The sequence below is a fragment of the Mesocricetus auratus genome, unplaced genomic scaffold (assembly GCF_017639785.1).
Source record: "Mesocricetus auratus isolate SY011 unplaced genomic scaffold, BCM_Maur_2.0 Super-Scaffold_100037, whole genome shotgun sequence".
Classification (NCBI taxonomy): domain Eukaryota; kingdom Metazoa; phylum Chordata; class Mammalia; order Rodentia; family Cricetidae; genus Mesocricetus; species Mesocricetus auratus.
Window position 1 is genome coordinate 6247549 of NW_024429215.1, and position 23087 is coordinate 6270635.

The window sequence follows — 23087 nt, forward strand, 5'->3', positions numbered from 1 at the left end:
GGCACCGGGACCTCAGCAGGGCAGGCTGGCAATGTGGGCTGAGTGTACCCTGTCGCCCACAGATGCACTCACAGACAGATGCATGTGTAACACTTTATTGGGGAGGATTTGTACATTCTGACCTGTCACAGGCCAAGGATGACACTGGGTGGCAGCTTGCGTGGGGGCCCAGAAACGGCTCAGACAGAAGCTTCTGTAGGAGCATGTTCCCCTGGGGCTGCTTTTATACATCTCGGTTTCCCCTTCAGGGTGTGTAAGGTCATGATCTCTGAAATGCTGGGTTGATGATAAAGGCCAAGAAGAAAACAGGAAGGGTGTTCCTCCCCTTCCCCAGGACCTGACCCTGAGGCTCCTATCTCAATACTGGGGACCCACGGGGGACTTTGTCCAAGATGCCACATGACCACTGGGCCAGTGCCCTTGCATTCTGGGAAGTGTGGCATTCTGAATACCTGAAGACTTCCGGGGAGACAGGGCAAGAATGGAGAGTTAACACCCTGACGTCAGCAGAGGGAGGCTCGGAGAAGTCAGGATGCTGTAAGCATCCGGGAGAAGGGTACCCCTGACTTTGTTTAAGTCAGAGGCAGGGGATTAGCTGGGAAGAAGGAATCCTCTCCAGACTCCTAGCCAAACAAGGGATTCTTGCTGGGTGAAGGAGAAGAGACAGCCCGGTTCACGGAATTCCCAAGCAAAGCCCGAGGTGCCTGGCAGGCCAGCACACAGCACAGCTCACTCTTCCCGGAGCTTTTCCCTGGCCTGGCCGCTGGTGGCCGGGGATGCCGTCTTCCTCTTGCTGGGGCTGCCCCCACCCAAAGCAAGCCCTAGCCCCAGGCAGGCCAGGGCTAGGAAGTGGACCCAGTAGTAGATGGAGGCCCAGTACCGCAGCGTGTCACCCATGGAAAGGAGGACGAAGCCCATGCACATGTAGTCGTAGGCGCGCATCTTCAGGAACCAGTGGACCCAGTCCCAGGCTCGCTGGCCCCTGGGGCTCAGGCGTCTCCGCAGGGCTGACTCCAGGGAGCCCTCAGCGGCCAGGCACAGCGGGATGGTCATGAAGCTTAGGTAGTAGCCAGGATGGAGGCCATGCCAGTAGGCGCTCAACAGCATGGTCCAGGCGCTCCTGGAGAAAGAGACCGGGTCAGGACACAGTCGCCACTGCCTCGCGCCCTCCTCCCTCAGGCGGCGGAGCTCAGGCCCACTCTTCCTTCCTGCATCCTCAAAGTCAAGGAGGCTTTTATTTCTCACTGGGGATTGAACCCAGGGCCTTGCACACACCGGGCAATAATGTACTACTAAGCTGCATCACCAGCGTTCTCAGACAGCTTCTTTTTTTCTTTTCTTATTCCAGTCAGGGTTTCTCTGTGTAGTCCTGGCTGCCCTGAAACTTGCTCTTTTGACCGTGCTGGCCTTGAACTCAGAGATCCTCCTGCCTATGTCTCCCAAGTGCTGGGATTAGAGGCGTGCCACCACTGCCTGGCTCCTGAGACAGCTTCTTTTTTTTTTTTTTTTTTTTGGTTTTTCGAGACAGGGTTTCTCTGTATTGTTTTGGAGCCTGTCCTGGAACTCGCTCGGTAGTCCAGGCTGGTCTCGAACTCACAGAGATCCATCGCCTGCCTCTGCCTCCCGAGTGCTGGGATTAAAGGCGTGCGCCACCACTGCCCGGCTTGAGACAGCTTCTTAAATTAAATATATGTGTGCATCGTATGTGTGCCCAGTGTCTGAGGAAGCCAGAAGGCGTCAGATCCCCTGACACCGGAGTTACGGATGGTTGTGAGCGGCCACGTGGGTGCTGGGAATTGAACCCAGGTCCTTTGGAAGAGGAGCCAGTGCTCTTAACTGCTGAGCCATCTCTCAGGCTCCAGCATACTGAGACAGCCTTGAGCTTTCTTTTTCTGTGGTCAACAAGCTCCCAATCTCTTTGCAGATTCCAGGGAGGCTACCCCTGGCTCTTTCCTCCTAGAAAGACCCAATGTCTCATATTGTAGGGGCCTCCTCCTTCAGAACGAAGAAATGCAAGAAAATTTACTTCCTGATTTTTTTTTAAGACAGGGTTTCTCTGTGTAGCTCTGGCTGTCCTGGAACTCATCCTGTAGACCAGGCTGACTTTGAACTCACAGGAGATACGCCTGCCTATTATCTCCCTAGTGCCACCTCAGCCTGGCTATAAAAAGTAAACCTAAAACAAACAAAAAAAAACAACTAATTTGATCTCGAGCTAAATAGAGTCAGGCTAGATTAGTATTTGAATGGGAGAATATACATTCTTAGGATCCTCTCATCTGCATCAGAAACCCTGTAGGTAAATCAGGCATGCTGTATACATCTGTGTAGGAGGAGCTGGAGAGCTGACCTAGCTGTTAAGAGGACTTCTTGCTCGTGCAAACACTCAGGTTCGATTCCTGGCATCCATATGGTGGCTCACGACAATCTGTGACTCCAGTCTCAGGGGCCCAATGCCTCTTCCTCACCTTCCTAGGTACTAGGCAAGCGTGTAGTATACAGGCGTACACACAAGCAAAGCAGTCATAAAATAATAAAACAAAAAAGTCAGGGATGGTCCACCTCTTCTTGGTGGACCCTAAAGTTTGATTCTCTCTCTTTTTTGTTTTTTTGAGGCAGGGTCTCACTATGTAGCCTTGAACTCTTAAGAGATCTGCTTGCCTCTGCCTTTCAAGTGCTGGGATTAAAGGTGTGTGACACCACCATTCCTGGCTGGTTCACTATCTCTTATTAAGAGATTAAATTCTCTATTTTTATTGATGTGTATGGGTGATTTTTGACTGCATGTATGTCTGTATACCATGTGTGTGCCTGGGACCCTTTGAGTCCAGAAGAGGGCTCCCGGGAACTGAAGTTACAGACTGTTGCAAGCTGTCATGTGAGTGTTGGGAAACCAAATTCAGATCCTCTGTAAGAGCAAGTGCTCTTAACTACTGAGTCATCTCTCCCCACCTTAACGCCTCTACCTATCAGTCCACAAATTCAGGCTGCGACCCTCTCCCAAGGTGGACACAGAATGAAGCATTCTCTACTTCGCTCTCCAACTGGGCAGCAACCTAACAGAAGCAGGTACTCCTGCGTTCTTTTCCTGCTTGGGGACTTGTCTCTGACATACCTACCAGCATACTGCAATGACAGCACAATGCTGACCATACTATTAAGAGGCAGGGGGGAAACCAGAAGAGAATCCTATGTCTCCACCACAGATGCCAAGGGAATGTCTCAGCCATAGCAAAAAAAAAAAAAAAAAAAAAAAAAGTCTCCCGACATGGGATACAGCTTAGTGGTTCCCCTGTTTTTTATTTATGTCAATTTGGCACAAGTTAGAGTCATCTGAGAAGAGGGACTCTCAGTTGAGAAAATAACCACATCAAATCAGCCTATGCAAATCTTGGAGTGTTTTCTTGACTGATGAGCGATGTGGAAGAACCTAGCCCTACGGGTAGGTGGTCCTGGGCATGGAAACCCCGTAGCCATAGGGAGCCAGCCAGTAAGCAGCACTCCGTTAGTTTCTGCTTCAATTCCTGCTCCAGGTTCCAGCCTTGACTTCCCTCCACTATAGACAACTATAAGCTGAAGCAAACCATTTCTTCCCCCAAGCCAGTCATGGTTTTACTATAGCAACAGAAACTCTAAGACAGTGCTGGAGCACTTGCCTGGTATGCCTGGAGCCCTGGAAACTAAAAGTCTCCAGACATTGTCATATGTCCCCTGAGGGTACAGCACAATTCCCTTAATTGAGAGTAAGTGAGCAAAATACTGAGGTGCCCTGGGCTTTGACCTGACCCTGATCCCCAAGGTTTTAATAGTACCGTCTATAACTTAACACTCAAATGTCCTTTTTGAAAAGACAAGGTTTCATGAGGCTGACCTCAAACTCCTGGTCCTCCTGCTTCCGCTCTGCAAGCGCTGTTATTACATATGTAAAGCACTACCTGCAAACACTACCAGATGAACTACACCCCCAGCCCACACCCCACCCCATATTGTGTGTGTGTGTGTGTGCTGTGTGCTCCCCATACCCCATATTGTGTATGTGTGTGTGTGTGCGCGCGCGCGCGCATGTACTCTTGTGTATCATGAAGAATGTGTAGTGTTGGGAGGACAGCTCGCTGCAGTCAGTGATGGGGGATGTTTCTGGTACTGGTTGGTGAATAGAACACTGTTTGCCCAGTAGAGGCAGGAAGATAGGCGGGGCTAGGAGATGAGGAGGATGCTGGGGAAGAGAGGCAGAGAAGCACCTCAAGAAGGAGCCGCCACGTAGCGGTAAGATAGGAGGACGCGCCAGGCGTTCTCTGGTAAGATAAGGCCATGTAGAAATACATAGATGAGTAGTTACGGGTTAATAATTAAGAGAGAGCTAGCCAGTAAGAAGCCCTAGTCATCGGCCAACGGCTTTATAACTAATATAGCCCTAGCCATCGGCCAACGGTTTTATAACTAATATAGCCCTAGCCATCGGCCAACGGTTTTATAACTAATATAGCATCTGTGTGTTTATTTGGGGCTGTAGGGCGGTAGGACCTGGTAGGACAAGGAACTACACCAACAAGTCAGTTCTCTCCTTCCTTCTACCATGTGTGTCCTGGAGATGAAACACAGGTGGCCAGGCTTGGCAGCAAGTGCTTCCACAAGTCCAGCCGCCTCAGCGGCTGCTGTATTGCTATTATCTTGAGGCAGTGTCTCACTTTGTCACCTGGGCGACTTGGGACTCACGATCCTTCTGCCCGACGCTCCAGTGCAATGAGTGCTACCTCTCTTGGCTTCAGTGTCCACTCCTAACACCTTTCCCTTAAGTGCCAGCCTCATGTTACCATCTGCCTCTCCAGTGACATCCGGCAGTTCTCAAGTGAGCGGGACGAAACTCAAGTCTTCCTGCCTCACCCATGTCCCAGCAGCTTCCTCACGCCAGGTGTCCCCCTTTCTGGAAAGGCTTTCCCGGGCACCGACCACAACCCGCGGCCTGGGAAGGGAGGCTCATTTCTGTTCTGCTCCTGCTCAGGTCTCTAAGGCCCAGCTCTTCCCCCAGAAGCCAGTGTCAGGCCTGTGGAGGAACCCTCCTCTCCATCGCTCCCATCCGGATACCTAAAGGCTCACAGTCCACCCTCCTGTTTCACCTCTGCCACCACAACGTTCTCCCCACAAGGCCAGAGCAGATTGTTTCTTCACTGCGGGTGTGTGTGTGTGTGTGTGTGTGTGTGTGTGATGGAATCCAGGGCCTTATGCACATCAGACACAAAGCACATCTTTGTTTCTTTAGAGATGTGATTTCACTAAGTTGCCCAAGATATCAAACTTCCTGCCTCAGCCTGCAGAGTGCTGAGATTACAAGTGTGTGCTATCATGCCTGCCTGATTCAGAGTGAATATTAAAAAAATCCCCCTTTTTTTTTTTTTGAGATAGGGTTTCTCTGTGTAGTCTTGGCTGTTCTGGAACTTGAACTGTAAAGCAGGCTGGCTTCCAACTCATAGACAGTCAGTCACCTGCCTCCTGAGTGCTGGGATTCAAGGCATGCACCACCACCACCATCTGTCTTTAAATTCCTTTTGTTTTGTTTTTCCGTGACAGGGTTTCTATGTAGCTTTAGAGCCTGTCTTGGAACTCGCTCTGTAGACCAGGCTGGCCTTGAATTCAGAGATCCACCCTCTGCCTCCCAAGTGCTGAGATTAAAGGCGTGAGCCACCATTGCCTGGCTTAAATTTTTTTTAAGTGTGTGTGTGTGTGTGTGTGTGTGTGTGTGTGTGTGTGTGTGGTGGTTATGCATGTAAGCGCAGTGCCTACGGAGGCTAAAACAGAGTGTTTGATCCCGAGGAGCTGGAGTTACTAGTGGCAGTAAACCGGATATGGGTGCTGGGAACTGAACTAGGGTCCTCTCCAGGAGCAATAGACAGTCTTAACCACTGGAGTCACCTCTCCAGCCCCTCAGAGTGGATCTTTAAACCACAGTTCCCATGATGCCCAGGGAAATCTAGTTCACAAGTTGCCATCGTTAACTACTTATCAGGAGATGCTAACTCTGTGTCCACTGATCACATCTGGCAGTTTGGAAAAGGCTGAGTGTCTGCATTGCAAAAGAAAGAAAGAAAGAAACAAACAAACAAACCAAGAATAATGAAAACAATTTAAAAGTTAGGCCGAGGACTGGTCTGCAGCCCCCACCGCTCAGGCCACTGAACGGGTTGAAGCCACCACTGAGCGGCCGAGAGCTGTTCTGCAGACACGTGAGCAACGGGAAAAAGGCAGATGGAAAAGAAACAGTTAAAAAGAAAAAGTTGGCCAGGTATGGTAGCACAAACCTGTAATCCCAACACCAAGGGAGCAGAGGCAGGAGGATAGCTGATGTTTGAGACCGGTCTGGTTCATGTAACACATCCAGAACAGCCAGGGCTATAGAGTGAGAGCTTATCTCAAGAACAAAACAAAACAGTCGCAGTGCGCACCTGCGCCATGAAGCAGAGCCAGGCAGATCAGGATATCTAGGTCATGGTTGGGTACCAATCTAGATTAAGGTCAGTCTAGCCCACATGAGGCTCTGCCTGAGAACAAACAGTGACTGTCAAAACACACCCAGTAGGTAAAGCGCCCTGTAGCCTGATGACCCGAGGTGAATCTCCGGGACAGAGAATGGCTACACTGTTGAAGGATGCTGGCCTTAGGCCCAGAGTAAAGATTTAACCTCAACAGACCCAAGAACTACAACTCCCACGAGCCTCAGGACTAGGGGCTCTGCCAGAGAAGCCCCCGACTGTCACAGGACCTGCTGGGAGATGTAGTTCTGCCCTGTCTGTGTGTGATGCTGGACGGGGGGGTGGGTGGGGGTGGGGGGGTGGTGGTGTCCCTCACCTGAGAACGTAGGAGCGGAAAGGCGCGCTCTTGTAGATGTACTGTGCCAGCCACCACTGCACCGTCATGTTCCAGTACCGCATGCCATCCCGCACCCGCACGCAGAAGTCTGTGTTGTAGCAGTCGATGTTACGGATGGCCTCATAGTCATACTCCAGGGAAGCTGCGTCCTCCGGACTGGGGGAGGTGGGGGGATGAGGATGGGGACAGACATGCAGCTCAGCCACGCCCCTCCTGACACCTGCTTCTGTCCCAGCCCGATGCTAAAGAAAGGGTTCGGGACAGGCGACAGCTCCCTCTCTCTCTGGCTGTGACTTTCAAGGGTAACGGGGTAGGATAGGCCGGGGGGGGGGGGGGGTCAGGTGGGTGGGGCACAGTTCACTGATAGCGGGGTGCTCTTGGTAACTAATAGGGCCTAATACAGCCACTAAAAAGCCTTGGAAGGCTGTGGTTGCTAAACTATCAAGTCCACCAGCAACCAAGCTCAGTATATTGGGGACAGTTTCCAAGTATGGTCCCCTCCTGACCTGTGGGGCCGAGCGGCTGCCAGGGAAGCATCCACTCTAAAAAGGTGGCTCATGGTTGCCAGGGAGATATTCTAGGCCTTGCGACTCTCAATGATCTCTGTTGCTAGGGAAAAGGCATTCCTTAGCAACAAGGTCCAGGCTGTTCAGAAAAATCGTTCAGAACAGGCCTATTGCCTGGTCCCTGTGATTGTTTGAGAAGTGCCACCTCCAGAAATATCAGAGGTTTCCAGGTCCCCGACACCAACGATGTCAGCTATGGAGAAAGATGCTGGGCTTAGGAGAAACTCCAGTGGCTTCTGGACACGGGAGGGAAGGCAGCCTTCACCAGTGGGACTTGTCGACTTAAATCAGCACTGGATCTCTGCCTGACTTCTCTGTAGGATTCCCTCTCTCTAGCAGTGGGAGGTGCGCCCAGTTACGAGGGCAGTGGGTGTAAATAGCATCCTGGGGGTGTGTCTGCCTCCAACAGGATGGCAGTTTATTACAACTGGGGGTGGCTGCTACCCCATTCCCCAGTTGGAAGGCTGACAATGGATTCCAGAAACCGAGATTTGGTTCATTACTGGTTGCTAGGGATACCATTTTCCCATCGACAAGGAGTGATACTTCCTAAGTGACAAGAACCCTATAGCTATTAGTTTGGTGGCTCATGTAGCAATGATGGTCGGGGGGGGGGGTAGCCTTACTAGTAAAGGGTTAAGCCTCAGCAGTAAGGCTAAGATGACTGAGAGTAGTGTTCTCCTCAGCCTGAGGAGAGCACTGAAGGATGCTACGTCCTTAGAAATAGGGCAACTGGGAGGTGCTCTGTGGGAACATCCCAGGATGGGCGGCTGGCTGACTCTCAGCAAGACAGGCAGTTCAAGGGGCAGAATCCACAGCCACAAACAGCAAGGCTATCAGCAAGAAGGAAGGAACCATGGTGGCTAGGGGTATAGTTTCCTAGGGGCAGTTCAATTCCTAAGGAACCGTTTCCCTAACAACAGAAGGTAGACCCACTACTCCCAAATGATGGTATCTCCAGTAACCAGCAATGACCTGGTTTTGGGGGTGACACTTCCTATGGCAACACAGGGTAGGCATGTGGTTGCTATGATACTGTTTCCCTTTCCCTAAGCAACAGAGGGCAATTAGCCATACCAAGGGGTAACAAGGGCTAGCAACAGGGGGGCAATCTGTAGGTACCAGGAACACATGGTTTCCCTAGTGGCCAGGGAAGGCAGGTGACAGTCACCAGGGGTTGGGGGGGCAAGAGGCTGTCAACCACAGCTGGTAGCCCTACACCCTGCTCCCTGCTCTCCTCCCTACTAGGGGGCAGAGCCAACCCTTGGTGGTGGGACCTGCCGGGTCTTGGGAAGCCTCCCTCCCGCCGCCTGACCTGCTGGGGGTTGGGCATTGGAGGGTGGGGCCACCCCCGGCCCGGGCTTTGGCAGCCACCGGGTAGGCCCCGAAGCCCGCGGCAATGCAACCGCACTCGGCCGCGATCCAGGCCACGTAGAAGCGCATGCGGAAGGCGAAGAAGACCGGGATCATGTAGAAGAGGCGGGTGGGCAGCGGGCGGGCGTAGAAGGCATCCTCGCGCACGGCTTCCAGCGGGAAGAGGTGGGAGGACAGCAGGAAGAGCAGGCCAAAGAGCGGGGCTGGCCAGGCACGGCGCAGCAGGGGTCTCAGGCTGGGCACGGCTCCCGGGAAGGGCTGTTCCAGCCAATCCAGGTAGGTGCGGTAGCGGAAGAAGGGGCCTGTGGAGGGCGGCAAGGAGCAGGTGGTTCGAGGCTGTGTTATCTGCGCCTGCCTACCGGGGAAAGGATGGAGAGAAGGGGAAGGGGAGGAGGAGGAGGAGCTGAGGGCAGGTAGGGACGTGCAAAGGAAGAGGGGGAGAGACCTAGAGAACTGAGGGACAAGAGCTAAGGAGAGGGGGGGTAAAGGGGCGGGAGTGAGGAGATAGGAAACCAGACCAGGAAACCGCTGTAGATTTCCCTGACAGGGAGAGCTGAGCACTTTCCATAAGCTCCCTCGGGATGTTGAGCATCTGGGAGAAAAGCAGGGGAAAGGACAGCTAGGGTGTGGCCCAGGGAGCATAGGTCAAGCCTGGATGAAGGCATGGATGCTGAAGCCCTTGGAGGCCCACCATAAGCCGCGAGTACGGCTCTGTTTCTATAGAGCGTCTTTAAAGGAAGAAGTCGGTGGTGTCAGGGACGGACGAGGTTTGGGGTTGATGACTAAAGGCTGGGCGGCTCCTTTTCAGAGATGAGCCTGTCCTGCAAACAAGCAGGCGCCGCTGACGGCTTCACAGTTATATAAAAGCCAGTGAGTTGGAGGATGCATACAGAAATAAGGCTCCGTAAGGCTGTACAAAAAAAGAAAGAAAGAAAGAAAGAAAGAAAGAGGAAAGAAAAGGGAAGGAAAGAGAAGGAAAGGAAAGAAAGAAAGCCAGGGCTAGGAAATACAAGTCAGTAGTAGAACAATCAGCTCACAGCTCACATGCACAGGCCCTGGGTTCAAGCCTCAGCACGGCGTACAACAACAAAAACAAACTAGGAATCTGGCAGGCACGCCTGTAATCCCAGATGCTGGGAGGCTGAGCCTGATCCTGAGTTAAATTAAGACCAGCCTGGGCTACACAGCAAGACCCTGTTTCAAACCAAACAAAGGGGGCTGGACAGAGTTCAGTAGAGTGCTCACTGCTCTTCTGGAAGCCCCAAGTTTGGTTCCCAGCCCACGCGTTGGATCTCCTGGAACTGGAGATCCAACTCCCTCTCCTGGCCTCCACACACAGAGACAAGCAGGCACACATATATACACACATATATTTAAAAAAAAATCAAACGGAGCAAGATGGCTTAGTGGGTATAGGCACATACACGTTGGTGATCGCGTGTGAGTTCTATCCCCTATCTGAGCTGCAAATATTTGTCCCCTGGATGGTAGAAACTGATGGGGGATGTCCTTCTGTATATATGTTTCTCTTATTGGTTGATGAATAAAACACTGTTTGGTCAATAGAGGCAGGAAGATAGGCAGGGCCAGGAGATGAGGAGAATTCTGGGAGAAGAGGCAGAGAGAAGCCGCCAGAGGGTCGCCATGTAGAGACCGGGAGGATAGGATGTGTCAGGTGTTCTCTAGTAAGATAAGGCCATATAGAAATACATAGATTAGTAGTTATGGGTTAATAATTAAGACAGAGCTAGCTGATAAAAAGCCCTAGCCATTGGCCAACAGTTTTATAATTAATATAGCGTCCATGTGTTTATTTGGGGCTAAATGGTGGCAGAACCTGGTGCGACAAGAAACCTGCCAGCTACAAGACACCCCTGGCTGACACAGGCCTGTCTCCTTTAGCTCTCCTATTGGCCCCCTAATAGGTGAAAAGGAAGCAGTACTCCAGGGTTGGTTCCCACAGTAGACAGATACGCTCAGGACAGGACAGCAGCTGACAGAGTACAGGTAGTCTGGGATAGGGCCGAGGACACAGAACAGGAACAGGACTCCGGGTGGAGTGAGACAGAGGGTCACCCGGCAGTGCTGGGCAGGCCACTCACCTGTCATGATTCCCACATAGCAGTAGCTATAGCTGAGTGTCTCCATCAAAGAGGGGACATCGGGCAGGAGGCCCAGGGTGGGCTCCTTGCTGAAGCCGGAGGCTATTTCCTTTCTCTGAGCCAGATGTAGGTCCTGGACCTCACTGGCCAGACTCACCAACTGCAGGAAGAGAGAGAGGGAGACATATGATCAGTGGCCATCTTCACACCCATTTCATTTCAGTCTATAGCTAGGGATGAGGTCCCACCTCATGGATGGCACTATATAGGCAGAGTATTCGAAGGGACCTCTAATTGGTGGCCTTCCCCAGGGCTCAGTAGTAGACCTTACTCTCTCTCTGTGTTTGTGTTTTTCTTTCTGCTTTCATCCAATTCCACAGCATACCTGCCCGGCTACCTTCATTACTGTACTTTTTGAAGAGAGGGGTGTTTTATTTTTTTGTTATCTCTAAATAGCCCTGGAAATCTCTATGTACACCAGCTGGCCTCAACTCAGAGATCTGCCTCTCTAGGATTCAAGGTATGTGCCACCATGCTCAGTTTGTGTTTTGTTTTGTTTTTTAAAGGCTGGGACAATGTCCATGAACCACCATACCCGACTTTGTTAAAAGGATCCTATCTCCTCTCATTCCATTCTACTTATCAAAGAGACAAATTTGGTGTATCCTGTCTCTTGGCTAACAAGCCAAAATCGAATAAGCGAAATAAAAAAAAACTTTCTTGCTGAGGGATCTCAGTGCCATTTAGGAGTAAGCTCCATCTTCACCACAGCCAACAAAGCCCTTTGTGGCCTGGCTTCTGCTGCCCATTCAACTGTATGTTATTCGGAAAGTGAACACGGTGAGCGTCATCTGCGGGACCCACCCCATTCCCATCTACATGCACAGGCCCACACACACCCCGAAAGTCTCTTCTTCCAGCTGACCAATCACCGCCGACTGTTGAGTTTGTCAATCAGAACAAAGAACTCTGGAGAAACCGGCTCTCCGCCTGGCAGGACTGTCCAGGCCTCTGTTGCTAGAGCCCAGAACCCAGCAAGAGCTCTCCACTGTTGTGGTCTGGGCTAGGAATTGAGGATCAGCCTCTCTCTGCCCTATTCCTATGTGATTAAGAGTCAGACTTGCCAGGTGGTGGTGGCACGCTCCTCTAACCCCAGCACTCAGGAGGCAAGAGGATCTCTGTGAGTTCAAGGCCAACATGGTCTACATATCCGGGACAGCCAGGACTACACAGAGAAGCCGTCTCAAAGAAACCTAGGGAAAAAACTGTTCAAAGTCATCTTTTCTTTGAGGCCAACACAGGGTACTACAACAGACTCTGTCCCAAGAACAAAGCAACAAAATGAGACCTGGTTGTCCCCACTGTGCCCTTGGGCCAGATACCTTCTCTCCACAGTGATATTTCCTCCTTGGAGGATTGAATGCTATAGACTCTAGAAGAGAATGTTGGCAAAGCATGCTGGGCAGGCATATTCCAGGTGTGCCAAGTGGCTTGTGATGGAGCACATGGGACATCTCCTTGCCCTGGAATGAGTGGAGAGGTGAAGACCGTCTCCAGAGTATGTGAGAGGTGAACTCTGTCCCCAGGGAGAGGTGAAGTTCCAAGTTTAGGGTTTGTGAAAGATAAAAGAAAAAAAAAAAAACCAAGCCAGGCAGTGGTGGCGCATGCCTTTAATCCTAGCACTCGGGAGGCAGTGGCAGGCGGATCTCTGTGAGTTCGAGACCAGCCTGGTCTACAAGAGCTAATTCCAGGACAGCCTCCAAAGCCACCGAGAAACCCCGTCTCAAAACACAACACTAACAACAACAAAAAACCCAAAGCCCTGTTGAGAAAGTCTGGTCTGGGAGGACAGAGCAAGGAGGCTGCCTGGCTGGCAGACAGGAAAACAGAGCAGTGTTTCCCAAGTCTCACCTTCAGGGTCAACAGCAGCTGCACAGCATTGGTAAAGGGCGTGGGAGTGGGCAGGCCCAGCAGGCTGAGGGCTCGGAAGAACAGAAGATACGAGAATGTCCACGCAAGAGCCAGGGCATGACAGGAGCTAGGACAGAGGTGGACAGTGTTGGGTACAGGGACCTCAGCCTCCACTTCCTTCTCCTGAGTGTGGCTTTCCACCCCACCCCCACCCCGATTCAGACAGAAAGAGGGGCGGGGGAGGACCGGTGGATGGCAGGCAGGGCCGGGAGAGGCACAGCCAGAGAGGAGAAGAGAATGAGGAGGGTTAAGAGAGAAGCTCTGTGGTGAAGACAGCTGAGCCCTCTGCAAGCTCCAGGGCTCAAGACCGGGTTAGGAGTGATTGGCCTGTAGGTATTGAGGACCGGGCATATCATAAGCAGGTTGACAAGAAGGTACGGAACAAGGTGGGGGAGGAAAAAAAAATGGCCAAGGAGTAGAGAAACTCGAGATAAACAAGAGGCGGCGAAAAGACCGGGAGAGAAGAAATGGAAGACCCGGACAGGAAACAGGTTGCCGTGTCTCTGCATCCTCTTTTCTTTCTGGCCACCTAGTTCTCACCAGGGCTGCGCCTGGATGAGGGCCCAGGTCCCCAAGATGGTAATCAGAGAATGCAAGGCGTGGGGGCCACAGGTGAACAAGGTGAGCCCCAGGCCCACGGCTGCCGCCCCCCATCTCTTCAGTCCGGGTCCTGAAAGGGAAAGGCAAAGTATGAGCATCGATCGAACCTTCGCGGGGGGTGATGATGCCCGCCTCGGCTCCCTCACCCCCAATTTTCCACTGGGCGCGGAACCTGACTCACCAGCTTTCTTAAAGAGGAAGCCGATGGGGATGGAGATAAGCAGGACCACTAGATACGTCCATTCTTCGGGTGTCATGGTCTGGGGGTGGAAGGGCTCCCAATGAGAACCAGTATTCCAGTCCCTTCCTCTTTTGAGAACAGAATCCCCCACTTTTGAGAACCCAGCCCCCCCAGCTCGCTCCTCCTTCCAGGACCCAGGAGTCAAGCCCCCACCGCAGCCCTCTGCCAATGTACAAATCAAAAGTACTTGTACCCCTATTTAAGACCCAGACATCTAGACACCTTCCGGTCCGGAAAACAATCCTTTGCAAGAGCCTTCTTCTCCGATAGCCCGGGAACCCTTTAGAATCCCGTCTGGATCCTCTGTCTCCCCTTGACCCAAGAACCCAGAACTTCCACCCCCATCCAGCCGGGAGGGATCCAGCACTTAGCACCCACCCACCGGTCCTCAGAGCTCCGGCGTCCTCTCCAACCCAGACCCCGGAGAGAAGGCAATGACCCCGTCTGATCTGCAGGCTCCCTCCTAAACCCAGCCCGGCGCAGCCCAGCGTGAATCCGATTCCGCCCCAGCAGATCCACAGGCGGTTACGCCACCCAGCCGGGTCACGCTCCGGCCGCTGATCCCACAACCCTGCCACCCTACGATCTCCAGTGACGCCTCCACACAACCCCACCCCGGGCCCACCTGAGTCGTCCGCCGGCCGGGAGGCTGCGGAGGAGAAGCCCTCTTTCGCCACCGCCTCTGCTCGGGCCACGCCTCCCCAGCTCAGCACGCCCCCGCACCGTTCGCTCCGGAGGGTGCCCGCAGGGCTTCCGCGGCCCAGGCCCAGAGATCGGCTGCAGTGCAGGACCCAGCGCCGGAGGAAAAGAGCCCAGGACGCCAGCGCGCCGCGCGAAGCCCCGCCGCGTTCTTTCTGGGAGGCCGCAGGGCAAAGAGCAGCCCGTACGTGAAGGGGCGGGGTTTCGAGGCAGAGGGGCGGGGCCAAGGCTTCCAGTCCGGAGGAAACGGGTTGAGACTTGAAAAGGGGGGCGGGGACCCGGAGCGCTGGCGTTCGGAAAGAGGCGGACCCCTCAGCTTCGGGTTCCTTCGGGCACCCTCGGGAGCTGGAGCGGACGGGCGTGGAGGTGGGGCCACGAGCTTCGGCTTACTTCGGAGGTAAAGCCGAGTTCTAAAAGCCACGGTTCGGAATTAGAGCAGTTCGCGAACTCGGCCGGGTGTGGGCGGAGCCCGCACGCTTCGGCGCGATTCGGAGGTAATCGGTTCCCGAAGCCTCCGTGTAGCCCTAGGCGAACGCCGCGCGATGTGGGCGGGGTCACCTGCGTCGGCCTACTTCGGAGATAGTCGGAGTCTGGCGGGGAGGGGCGGTGTCAAAGAACAGCGGGAATGTGGGCGGAGCCAAATGCTCGTGATTCCCCCCCACCCCGAATAGTTAAATATGTTTTAGCTCCCTGTTCTCGAAACATCCAGTCTTGTTTTTTTTTTTCTTTCGGGGTGGGGGAGTGGTAGGAGGAAGGCGGAGCCAGAGAAGACCGGAAAAAGGCGTGTCATTTGGAACGGGGCGGGGCCTACGAGACTGACGGGCACGGGGGTGGGGCCAAGAGCGATGACCCCCGCCCCCGCCCCGCTCCCACCCCCGCCCCTCAAGGTCCCACTTCTTTTGGAGACCGGGCGGCGGCGCGAGCTCGCCTCCGGTTTTCCGCTCCGCGGCTGACGTGACGGGGTGACGGAAGACGCGCTACGTAGAGCCGGGCCCCGCCTCTCCTGCGAGGGTCGGCGAGGGAAAGCCGGCTTGCTGCCTCCGACCGAGGACGGGTTGCCACGGCCTGAAGGGAGGCCGAGGCGTGCGCTGCGCCCGCCCGGGAGTGCGACCGAGAGGGGGGTCGATCGTGGGCGAGAACTCCCGAAACTGGGTAGGGAGTGGGCGGGGCCGCAGCTGGAGGACTGACCGGGCATCTGGCCACTCTGGAAGGGGGTGGCCGGTGCGACGGAGCCCCGGATCGCCGGAGGGCTGACAACGCTCGTGTTTTTCGGGGTGGGCCAGGGGCTCCGGGTTGAGCGCAGCCGAGGATGCCGGGACATCGAACGGGACCCCGGGGAGGGGGGTATCTTTTAGAAAGTCCCGGCTAAGGGGGACCAGGCGGGAGAGGGAAATTCGAAACGGGCGGGGCCGGGCTCCCCAGTTTCTAGAGGAGGGTGTGGCGGCTCGAGCGAACTGCCCACTCAGAGGCGTCCGGGGGCCTGGACGGACACGCCCGGGGGAAGACGCCCGCTTTGCGCAGAGGACGGTGCGCCGCCGTGGCGGCTGGTCTCCCTGCGGAGACGTGACGCGCTGGCACGCGTTGGCAGGGATGACGGCCACCGGGAGCTGGGCTGGGCAGAGCGGGGCAGGAGCAGCGGGACCTGGGCGAGGGGCGTGGTCTCAGCAGTCCTTCCGGGTGGGGCTTGGCCTGGGGCGCAGGTGGCATTCGCTCCGCCCCCTCGGGTTCAGGGGCGGGGCCTCGCTTGCTGGAGGGGGGCGGCGCGGGAGCGGGGGGGGGAGTGTGCGGCGTGGAAGGCTTCGGTCGGCTCCGCGGGGCTGTCTGGGTGACCGACGGCCGCCCCACTTTGCAGGAGGATGCTGGTGGTGGAGGTTGCTAATGGCCGCTCGCTGGTGTGGGGAGCTGAGGCGGTGCAGGCGCTGCGGGAGCGCCTGGGAGTCGGGGGCCGCACGGTGGGAGCCCTGCCCCGCGGGCCCCGCCAGAACTCGCGCCTGGGCCTCCCGCTTCTGCTGCTACCCGAGGAAGCCCGGCTCCTGGCCGAGATTGGTGCCGTGACGCTGGTCAGCGCCCCGCGCCCGGATCCCCGCAACCATGGCTTGGTAAGAAGCGAAAGGCCCCGGTGGTGGGGAGGCCTGGGAGGGCCTGTTCTGGAAGGATGCTGCTGGAAGGTCCGTAAACGGGGTCAGAGTTCCCTGTTTCCCTAAGGGATCGCACGCAGGCTCTGTCTTGCTTGGGGGTTTGCAGCTAAGTTTACTTCTCAGGCCTTAGCATCGTTCAAACGGCAGCAAGAGCAGAGCTTCCAGGAGCAGAGCACTTTGGCAGCCGAGGCCCGTGAGACCCGGCGTCAGGAGCTCCTAGAGAAGATCGTAGAGGGCCAGGCTGCCAAGAAGCAGAAGCTGGAGCAGGATGCAGGGGCAGATGAAGGCCAAGAAGCCGGTGGAAGCGAAGCCTCCCAAGGGAGTGAGACCAGTGATGCTGGCCGAAGCGAAGCCACCCAAGGGAGTGAGACCAGTGATGCTAGCCCGGCTACTGCGGAGCCGGAGGGAGCAGGTGAAGGTAAGGTTTGCAGTTCAGATGTGGGGCAGGAGGGAAGGAAGCTTTGGGGAATTTTAGTTGGGTGCTTTTTTCTGGGGATAAGCAGACCTTTTGCCTTGCGGGTTCAGTAAACTCTTCTCTGCACCCTCCCCAGACTCGTCATCTCCCCCAGAGTCTTCATCTCCCCAGCCAGGGCCTTCAAACGGGGTGACCCCCTTGCCCAGGTCAGCCCTGCTCATCCAGCTGGCCACCGCCAGGCCTCGGCCTGTAAAGGCTAAGCCTCTGGATTGGCGTGTGCAGTCCAAAGACTGGCCCCATGCTGGCCGCCCTGCCCACGAGCTTCGCTACAGCATCTACCGAGACCTGTGGGAGAGAGGCTTCTTCCTCAGCGCGGCTGGGAAGTTTGGGGGTGACTTCCTGGTCTATCCTGGTGAGTTCAGGTTGGGGCGCTAGTGGCTGTACCTTTCCCGATGGTCGTTATTTGTTCTGTGTTTTCTCTTTTTGTTGTATGCCCTGGGGACCCAGGGGACAGCAAGTAATGAGGGGGTTCTCCTGAGCTCGAGGAGAGTGGTTCAGTAACTTGTTCTGAGACGGGGTCTCAATGTCACCAAGACAAGCTTGGGATTTGCTATGCTGCACAGGCTAGCCTTGGAATGCAGTCTTCCTCTCTCTACGTCCCAAGTGCTGGGATTCAAGGCCTGTGTTACAACAGCTGCCTCGGTTTACTAATTTCTCGTAAATACTGTCTGTGATCTACAAGATGGGCTTAGAAATCCTTACCAGTGTGCACAAAACATGAGCACATATACTGCAAGATTCTTTATACAATTGAAAGATTAAAAGCAGCAAAGTCGCCGTGTGGTGGTGGCGCACACCTTTAATCCCAGCACTCGAGAGGCAGAGGCAGGTGGATCGCTAGACCAAGCCTGGTCTACCAAGCGAGTTCCAGGACAGGCTCCAAAACAATACAGAGAAACCCTGACTCAAAAAGCAAAAACAAACAAACAAACAAAAAAACAAATTAAGACAAAACACAGCAATTAAGACAGAAAGGTGGTCCCTTCTTTTAATCAAGCTCTGGTGAGGCAGGTGTGTCTCTGAGTTCTAGGCCAGCCAGGAGACAGTCTCAAAACAACAAGAAAAAACGCATCCAAAAAACTAAAAACCAGTAGTCTGAGAAACACAGCATTAGCTATCAAAGAATTAATGTGTAGGGTTATAGTTGGGTATGGTGAGACATGTCTCTAATGATAAGTGCAGTCATAGCCAGTTTGAGACTAGCTTTGGCTGCGTGGTACCCCATCTCAATAAAGAAAAAAAATGGGGTGTGATGGTTATACCTATAATCTTAGCACTTTAGAGTCTGAGACAGGAAGATTGCCACAAGTTTGAGACCTATATAGGCTGTATAGTGACTTCAGGCCAGACCCTGTCTGGAAAAAAAAGTAAAAAAAAAAAAAAAGTAGGGTCATGTATGTGAAAAAACACAATCAAAAGTGAAAAAAAATGACAGGTGGTTGAGAATATATGGTAGGTTATATGTTGATATAGATATGCAGATGCATACATGCCATTTAAGTAGCCTTGATTGTCGAAGTTTTAGCTAGGTCCGAGTACGATGATATGTGCCTGTATCCCCAGCTACTTAGGAAACTGCAGCAGAGTTTCTTGGACCTGGAATTTAAAAACCAACCTGTGCAACATACGTAGTGAGTGAGACTCCTGTTCCTAGACAGAACTGCTGCAGCTTAAAATAACTAGTTTACGTCAGTTAGTTACCTAATTCTATACCTTCTTGTTTTTGAGATAGGGGCATTGTATATAGCTCTGGCTGTCTCTGTAGACCGGGGTAAACTAGAACTCATAGAGCCTGCTTCCCAAGTGCTCAGATTAAAGGCTTGTATCACCATGCCTGGCATTCTCACAATTTTTTAAGATAAGGTCTACTATGTAACCCTGGGTGGCCTCAGACTCAAAGAGATCTGCCTGGGAATCAAAGGTATCCGCTACCATACCAGGACTTCTTTTCTTTTTTTAATGCAAAGTCTCAGTATCGAATCCCAACCGGATGTCCAGTTTACCACAGTTGGAAGCAATCTTCTTGCCTCGGCCTTCTAGGATTAGCCGGGCTGTGGTGGTGGTGGTGGTGCCGCCGTCGCCACATGCCTTTAATCCTAGCACTCGGGAGGCCGAGGCAGGCGGATCTCTGTGAGTTCGATTCCAGCCTGGTCTACAAGAGCTAGTTCCAGGACAGAGCCTCCAAAGCAATACAGAGAAACCCGGTCTTGAAAAAAAAAAAAAAAAGAGTTAGGATTGACAAATCCACCACATCCAGCTCTAATTGAACTGAATTGAACCCATAAGGTAAACTTTTTGTTTTTTCCTGCCTCTCTTCTTTCCTTTGACAGGGTAGTGCATGTAACCCTGGCTGGCCTCAAATGTGGGCGTGCTGGGGTGATTAAAATGCACGAGCATTCAGGCCTGGCACTGACCAATTAGTTCTGCTAGGGCAATATTTCTAAAACACGGGACACTGAGAGAATCCTTGTGTCCTGTGAAATAGTGTCCAATGGCCTCGATCACTGTTAACATTTATTTTTAAATTTTGCCTGAGGCTCAAAAGTTCCTAAGCCTCCAGGAAAACAGTTACAGGATTAGTTACTCCAGCATTTTGATGTGCCCTCTTAGCTGGCTGCGGCCTTAACAGCCAGATGCTCTCGCTTCTGGCGAGGCTCTTGCCAGGAACCCAGCTGCCAAGCCGGGACTCAGCAAACAATCCCCTAGAATGCTACACAGTCTCGTGGCTTAGATCCCCACCCCCAAAGATTTTTACCTGTGTTAGTACGTGTGCATGTGTGTGGCTGCACAGGGAGACTAGAAGATAGCACTGGCTTCTCCTGGAGCTGGACTTGAGGCCATTACGAGCTCAGTGCGAATACTAGGAACCGAGCTCGGGGCCTCCGGAAGAGTGGTAGGCGCTCTTAGTCACAGAGCCACCTCTCCAGCTCTCCGTTTTAAATTTCCCTTGCCTGCGATCCACCCCCTGTACAGTCGCCTTCAGATTCCTGGCCCGCTAACTTAGATCCACCTCTCCCAGGGACAGACTGTCAGCTGTTCAGTGACTAAAGCCATCAGAGGGCCTCCGCTTATGTAACCTGTGACTGCTGTGCTATGCTGGCAGAACTGAGTATTTGTAACAAGGCCCACAAAACTAACCATGTTTACCGACTGGCTCTTTTTTTTTTTTTTTTTTTTGGTGGGAGGGTCCTATTGACAGTTTAGTTGTCTTCCTTCCTTAATTCCTTCCTTCCTTCCTTCCTCCTTTCTTTCTCTTTTCTAGACAGGGTTTTTCTGTGTAGCCTTGGCTGTCCTGGAACTTGCCCTGTAGACCAGGCTGGCCTGGAACTCAAAGAGAGGTCCACCTGCCTCTGCCTCCTAAGTGTTGGGATTAGCATGGAACTTTCCTTTTTTTTTTGGTTTTTCGAGACAGGGTTTCTCTGTGGCTTTGGAGGGAACTTTCCATTTTTGCTCTATCGTATTATATAAAATCTATTCGTCTTTGGTCTACTAAAGTCTCAGGTGGGTTGTTTTTGTTTTGTAGCTGCGGTGTTAGGGATCCATCAGTGGGCTACTGATGAGCTACATACCAGCACTTGTGGCTTATCTTTTTTTTTTTTTTAAAGATTTTATTTATTTATTATGAATACAACATCCTGCCTCTACATATGTCTGCACGCCAGGAGAGGGCACCAGATCTCATTACGGATGGTTGTGAGCCACCATGTGGTTGCTGGGAATTGAACTCAGGACCTCTGGAAGAGTAGTCAGTGCTCTTAACCGCTGAGCCATCTCTCCAGCCCATGTGGCTTATCTTTTAATCCTGACTTTCTTTCTGTATGGTAAAATGTCTGTGTGGTGCCCAGGTTGTCCTTGAACTCCTAAGCTCAAGGAGTCCCCCGCCCAGCCTAAGCCTCCTAAGTGCTTGAGGTTACAAGCCTGTCTCACCATATCTTCTAATCATGATAGTTGTGTACTGTTTAGTCTTATAGATGTCTCTTGTACCACGGAGGCAACCATTCTTTGCTTTCTCTCTCTCTTTAATTTATTTAATTGTATTGTATGTGCATTGGTGTGAAGGTGTCGGGTCCCCTGAAACTGGAGTTACAGACAGTTGTGAGCTGCTATGTGGTCCTGGGAATTGAACCTGGGTCCTCTGAAGAGCAGCCAGTGCTTATGACCACTGAGCCATCTCGCCAGTCCTCCTTTCTGTGCTTTCTATTCTGTTATTGGCAATTGTGAAGCCATTTGGGGCCATCAAAAGCAACCTGGGCCTGGCGTTGGTGGCACACGCCTTTAATCCCAGCACTCGGGAGGCAGAGGCAGGCGGAGGATCTCTGTGAGTTCGAGGCCAGCCTGGTCTACAGAGCGAGTTCCAGGACAGCCTCCAATGCCGCAGAGAAACCCTGTCTCGGAAAAAAAAAAAAAAAAGAAAAAAAAAAAGCAACCTGGGTCACATGAAACAGCTGTCACAAAAATTTTTTTTTCTAAAGAGGAGATCTGGGCCTGGAGAGATGGCTCAGAGGTTAAGAGCACTGGCTGCTCTTCCAGAGATCCTGAGTTCAATTCCCAGCAACCACATGGTGGCTCACAACCATCTGTAATAAGATCTGGTGCCCTTTGCTGGAGTGCAGACATACATGGAGGCAGGATGTTGTATTCATAATAAATAAATGAATCTTTAAAAATAAAAGAGAGAGACGATCCTTCAGAGTAGAGTAGCTGTGCCATGTGTGGTGATACATTACCACTTTTTTTTGGTTTTTTGAGACAGGGTTCTCTGTATTGTTTTGGAGGCTGTCCTGGAATTTGCTCTGTAGACCAGGCTGGTCTCGAACTCACAGAGATCCGCCTGCCTCTGCCTCCCGAGTGCTGGGATTAAAGGTGTGCACCACCACTGCCCGGCTGATACATACCACTTTGTATTCCCAGCACTCAAGAAACAATGGCAGGCAGATTTCTCTTGGTTTGAGGCTGACTTGGTCTATATAATGAGTTCCAGAACAGCCAAAGCTATATATAGAGAGAGAGCGAGATCTCGGGTCAAAAAAAAGTAGAGTAGCTGGGTCCAAGGGTATGTGTTTCAAAATATTAGGTATGTGCAGAATGTCCATGTAGCTCCTAATTCCAGCTACTCAGAGAGCTAGTAAGATAGGATGATGAGAATGCCAAGGTTAGGGTGAGTGTGGGCCATAGGGCAAGTTCAAGACTAGCATGGGCAATGTCTCTAAAAGTACAAAGAGGTGCCAGAGGATGACTCAATGGTGCTCTTGCAGAGGACACAAGCACTCACAAATTGACTCACAACCACCTGCAACCCCAGAGCTGTGGGACCTGGTGCCATCTTCTGGCATATACGGGCACCACGCACACACGGTACACATACATGCGTGCAGGCAAGCAAACACTCTTATACTTCAAATAAACAAGAAGAAAGCCGGAGAGTACTTCCCTAACCTGCACAAGGCGCCCACACCTAGCACCACAAAGGAACCGCAAACACGCAGCGAGCGGAGCGCCCCTGGTCGGGACTGCAGCTCCTGCAGGCGGGAAGTGCCACGCATCTGTCTCTGTCCCCCAGGTGACCCTCTGCGTTTCCATGCTCACTACATTGCTCAGTGCTGGGCTGCCGAAGACCCCATCCCACTTCAGGACCTGGTCTCTGCCGGCCGCCTGGGAACCAGTGTCAGAAAGACCCTGCTTCTCTGCTCCCCACAGCCTGACGGGAAGGTGGTCTACACCTCCCTGCAGTGGGCCAGCCTACAGTGAGCCGGAGAGTGAGGGGGTGTGGCTGTGGGCCCTAAGAACCTCCTGGATGGTCACCCCAGCTTGTCTCCACATGAAGGCTTGTGTCTCCCGCCCTGCCTGAATCCAGAGTTTTGAACACTACATTCTTTCTAGTTTCTCCCCCCCCACCCCGTTTTAAGGCACTTCCTGGCTGTGTTGTTTTGTATTTCTGTTTCCAAACTGTGAGCTTGTTCAGAGTTGAGACTGCTCTTATTTTATTTGGCTTTTCTGTTTTCTACTGGGCAGTTCTCAATAAATTTGCTGAATAAATGTTTGTATTTTGAGTCCTGA

General features: G+C 52.9%; 2 protein-coding genes across 4 annotated transcripts; one reads left to right on the forward strand and one right to left on the reverse strand.

Moving 5' to 3' along the window:
* Positions 1 to 79: 79 nt before the first annotated feature.
* On the reverse strand, positions 80 to 14607 carry Mboat7 (membrane bound O-acyltransferase domain containing 7). 2 transcript variants are annotated; one of them, XM_005084141.4, is made up of 8 exons: positions 14344 to 14607; positions 13659 to 13737; positions 13418 to 13547; positions 12818 to 12944; positions 10907 to 11066; positions 8746 to 9106; positions 6844 to 7020; positions 80 to 1120 (listed from the first exon to the last, which is right to left on the reverse strand). In XM_005084141.4, exons 2-8 carry the CDS (start codon positions 13732 to 13734, stop codon positions 730 to 732), a joined length of 1422 nt encoding a protein of 473 aa, XP_005084198.1. In that variant the 5' UTR covers positions 13735 to 13737; positions 14344 to 14607; the 3' UTR covers positions 80 to 729. The 2 variants fall into 2 exon arrangements, with proteins under 2 accessions (XP_005084198.1, XP_021090970.1); XM_021235311.2 differs by lacking the exon at positions 14344 to 14607 and adding an exon at positions 14101 to 14223.
* Positions 14608 to 15324: 717 nt separating this feature from the next.
* Tsen34 (tRNA splicing endonuclease subunit 34) lies at positions 15325 to 23087 on the forward strand. 2 transcript variants are annotated; one of them, XM_040733939.1, is made up of 5 exons: positions 15325 to 15569; positions 16270 to 16516; positions 16679 to 16973; positions 17107 to 17382; positions 22591 to 23087. In XM_040733939.1, the coding sequence occupies exons 2-5, from the start codon at positions 16274 to 16276 to the stop codon at positions 22776 to 22778; spliced, it is 1002 nt and encodes a 333-aa protein (XP_040589873.1). In that variant the 5' UTR covers positions 15325 to 15569; positions 16270 to 16273; the 3' UTR covers positions 22779 to 23087. The 2 variants fall into 2 exon arrangements, with proteins under 2 accessions (XP_040589873.1, XP_040589874.1); XM_040733940.1 differs by lacking the exon at positions 15325 to 15569 and adding an exon at positions 15591 to 15691.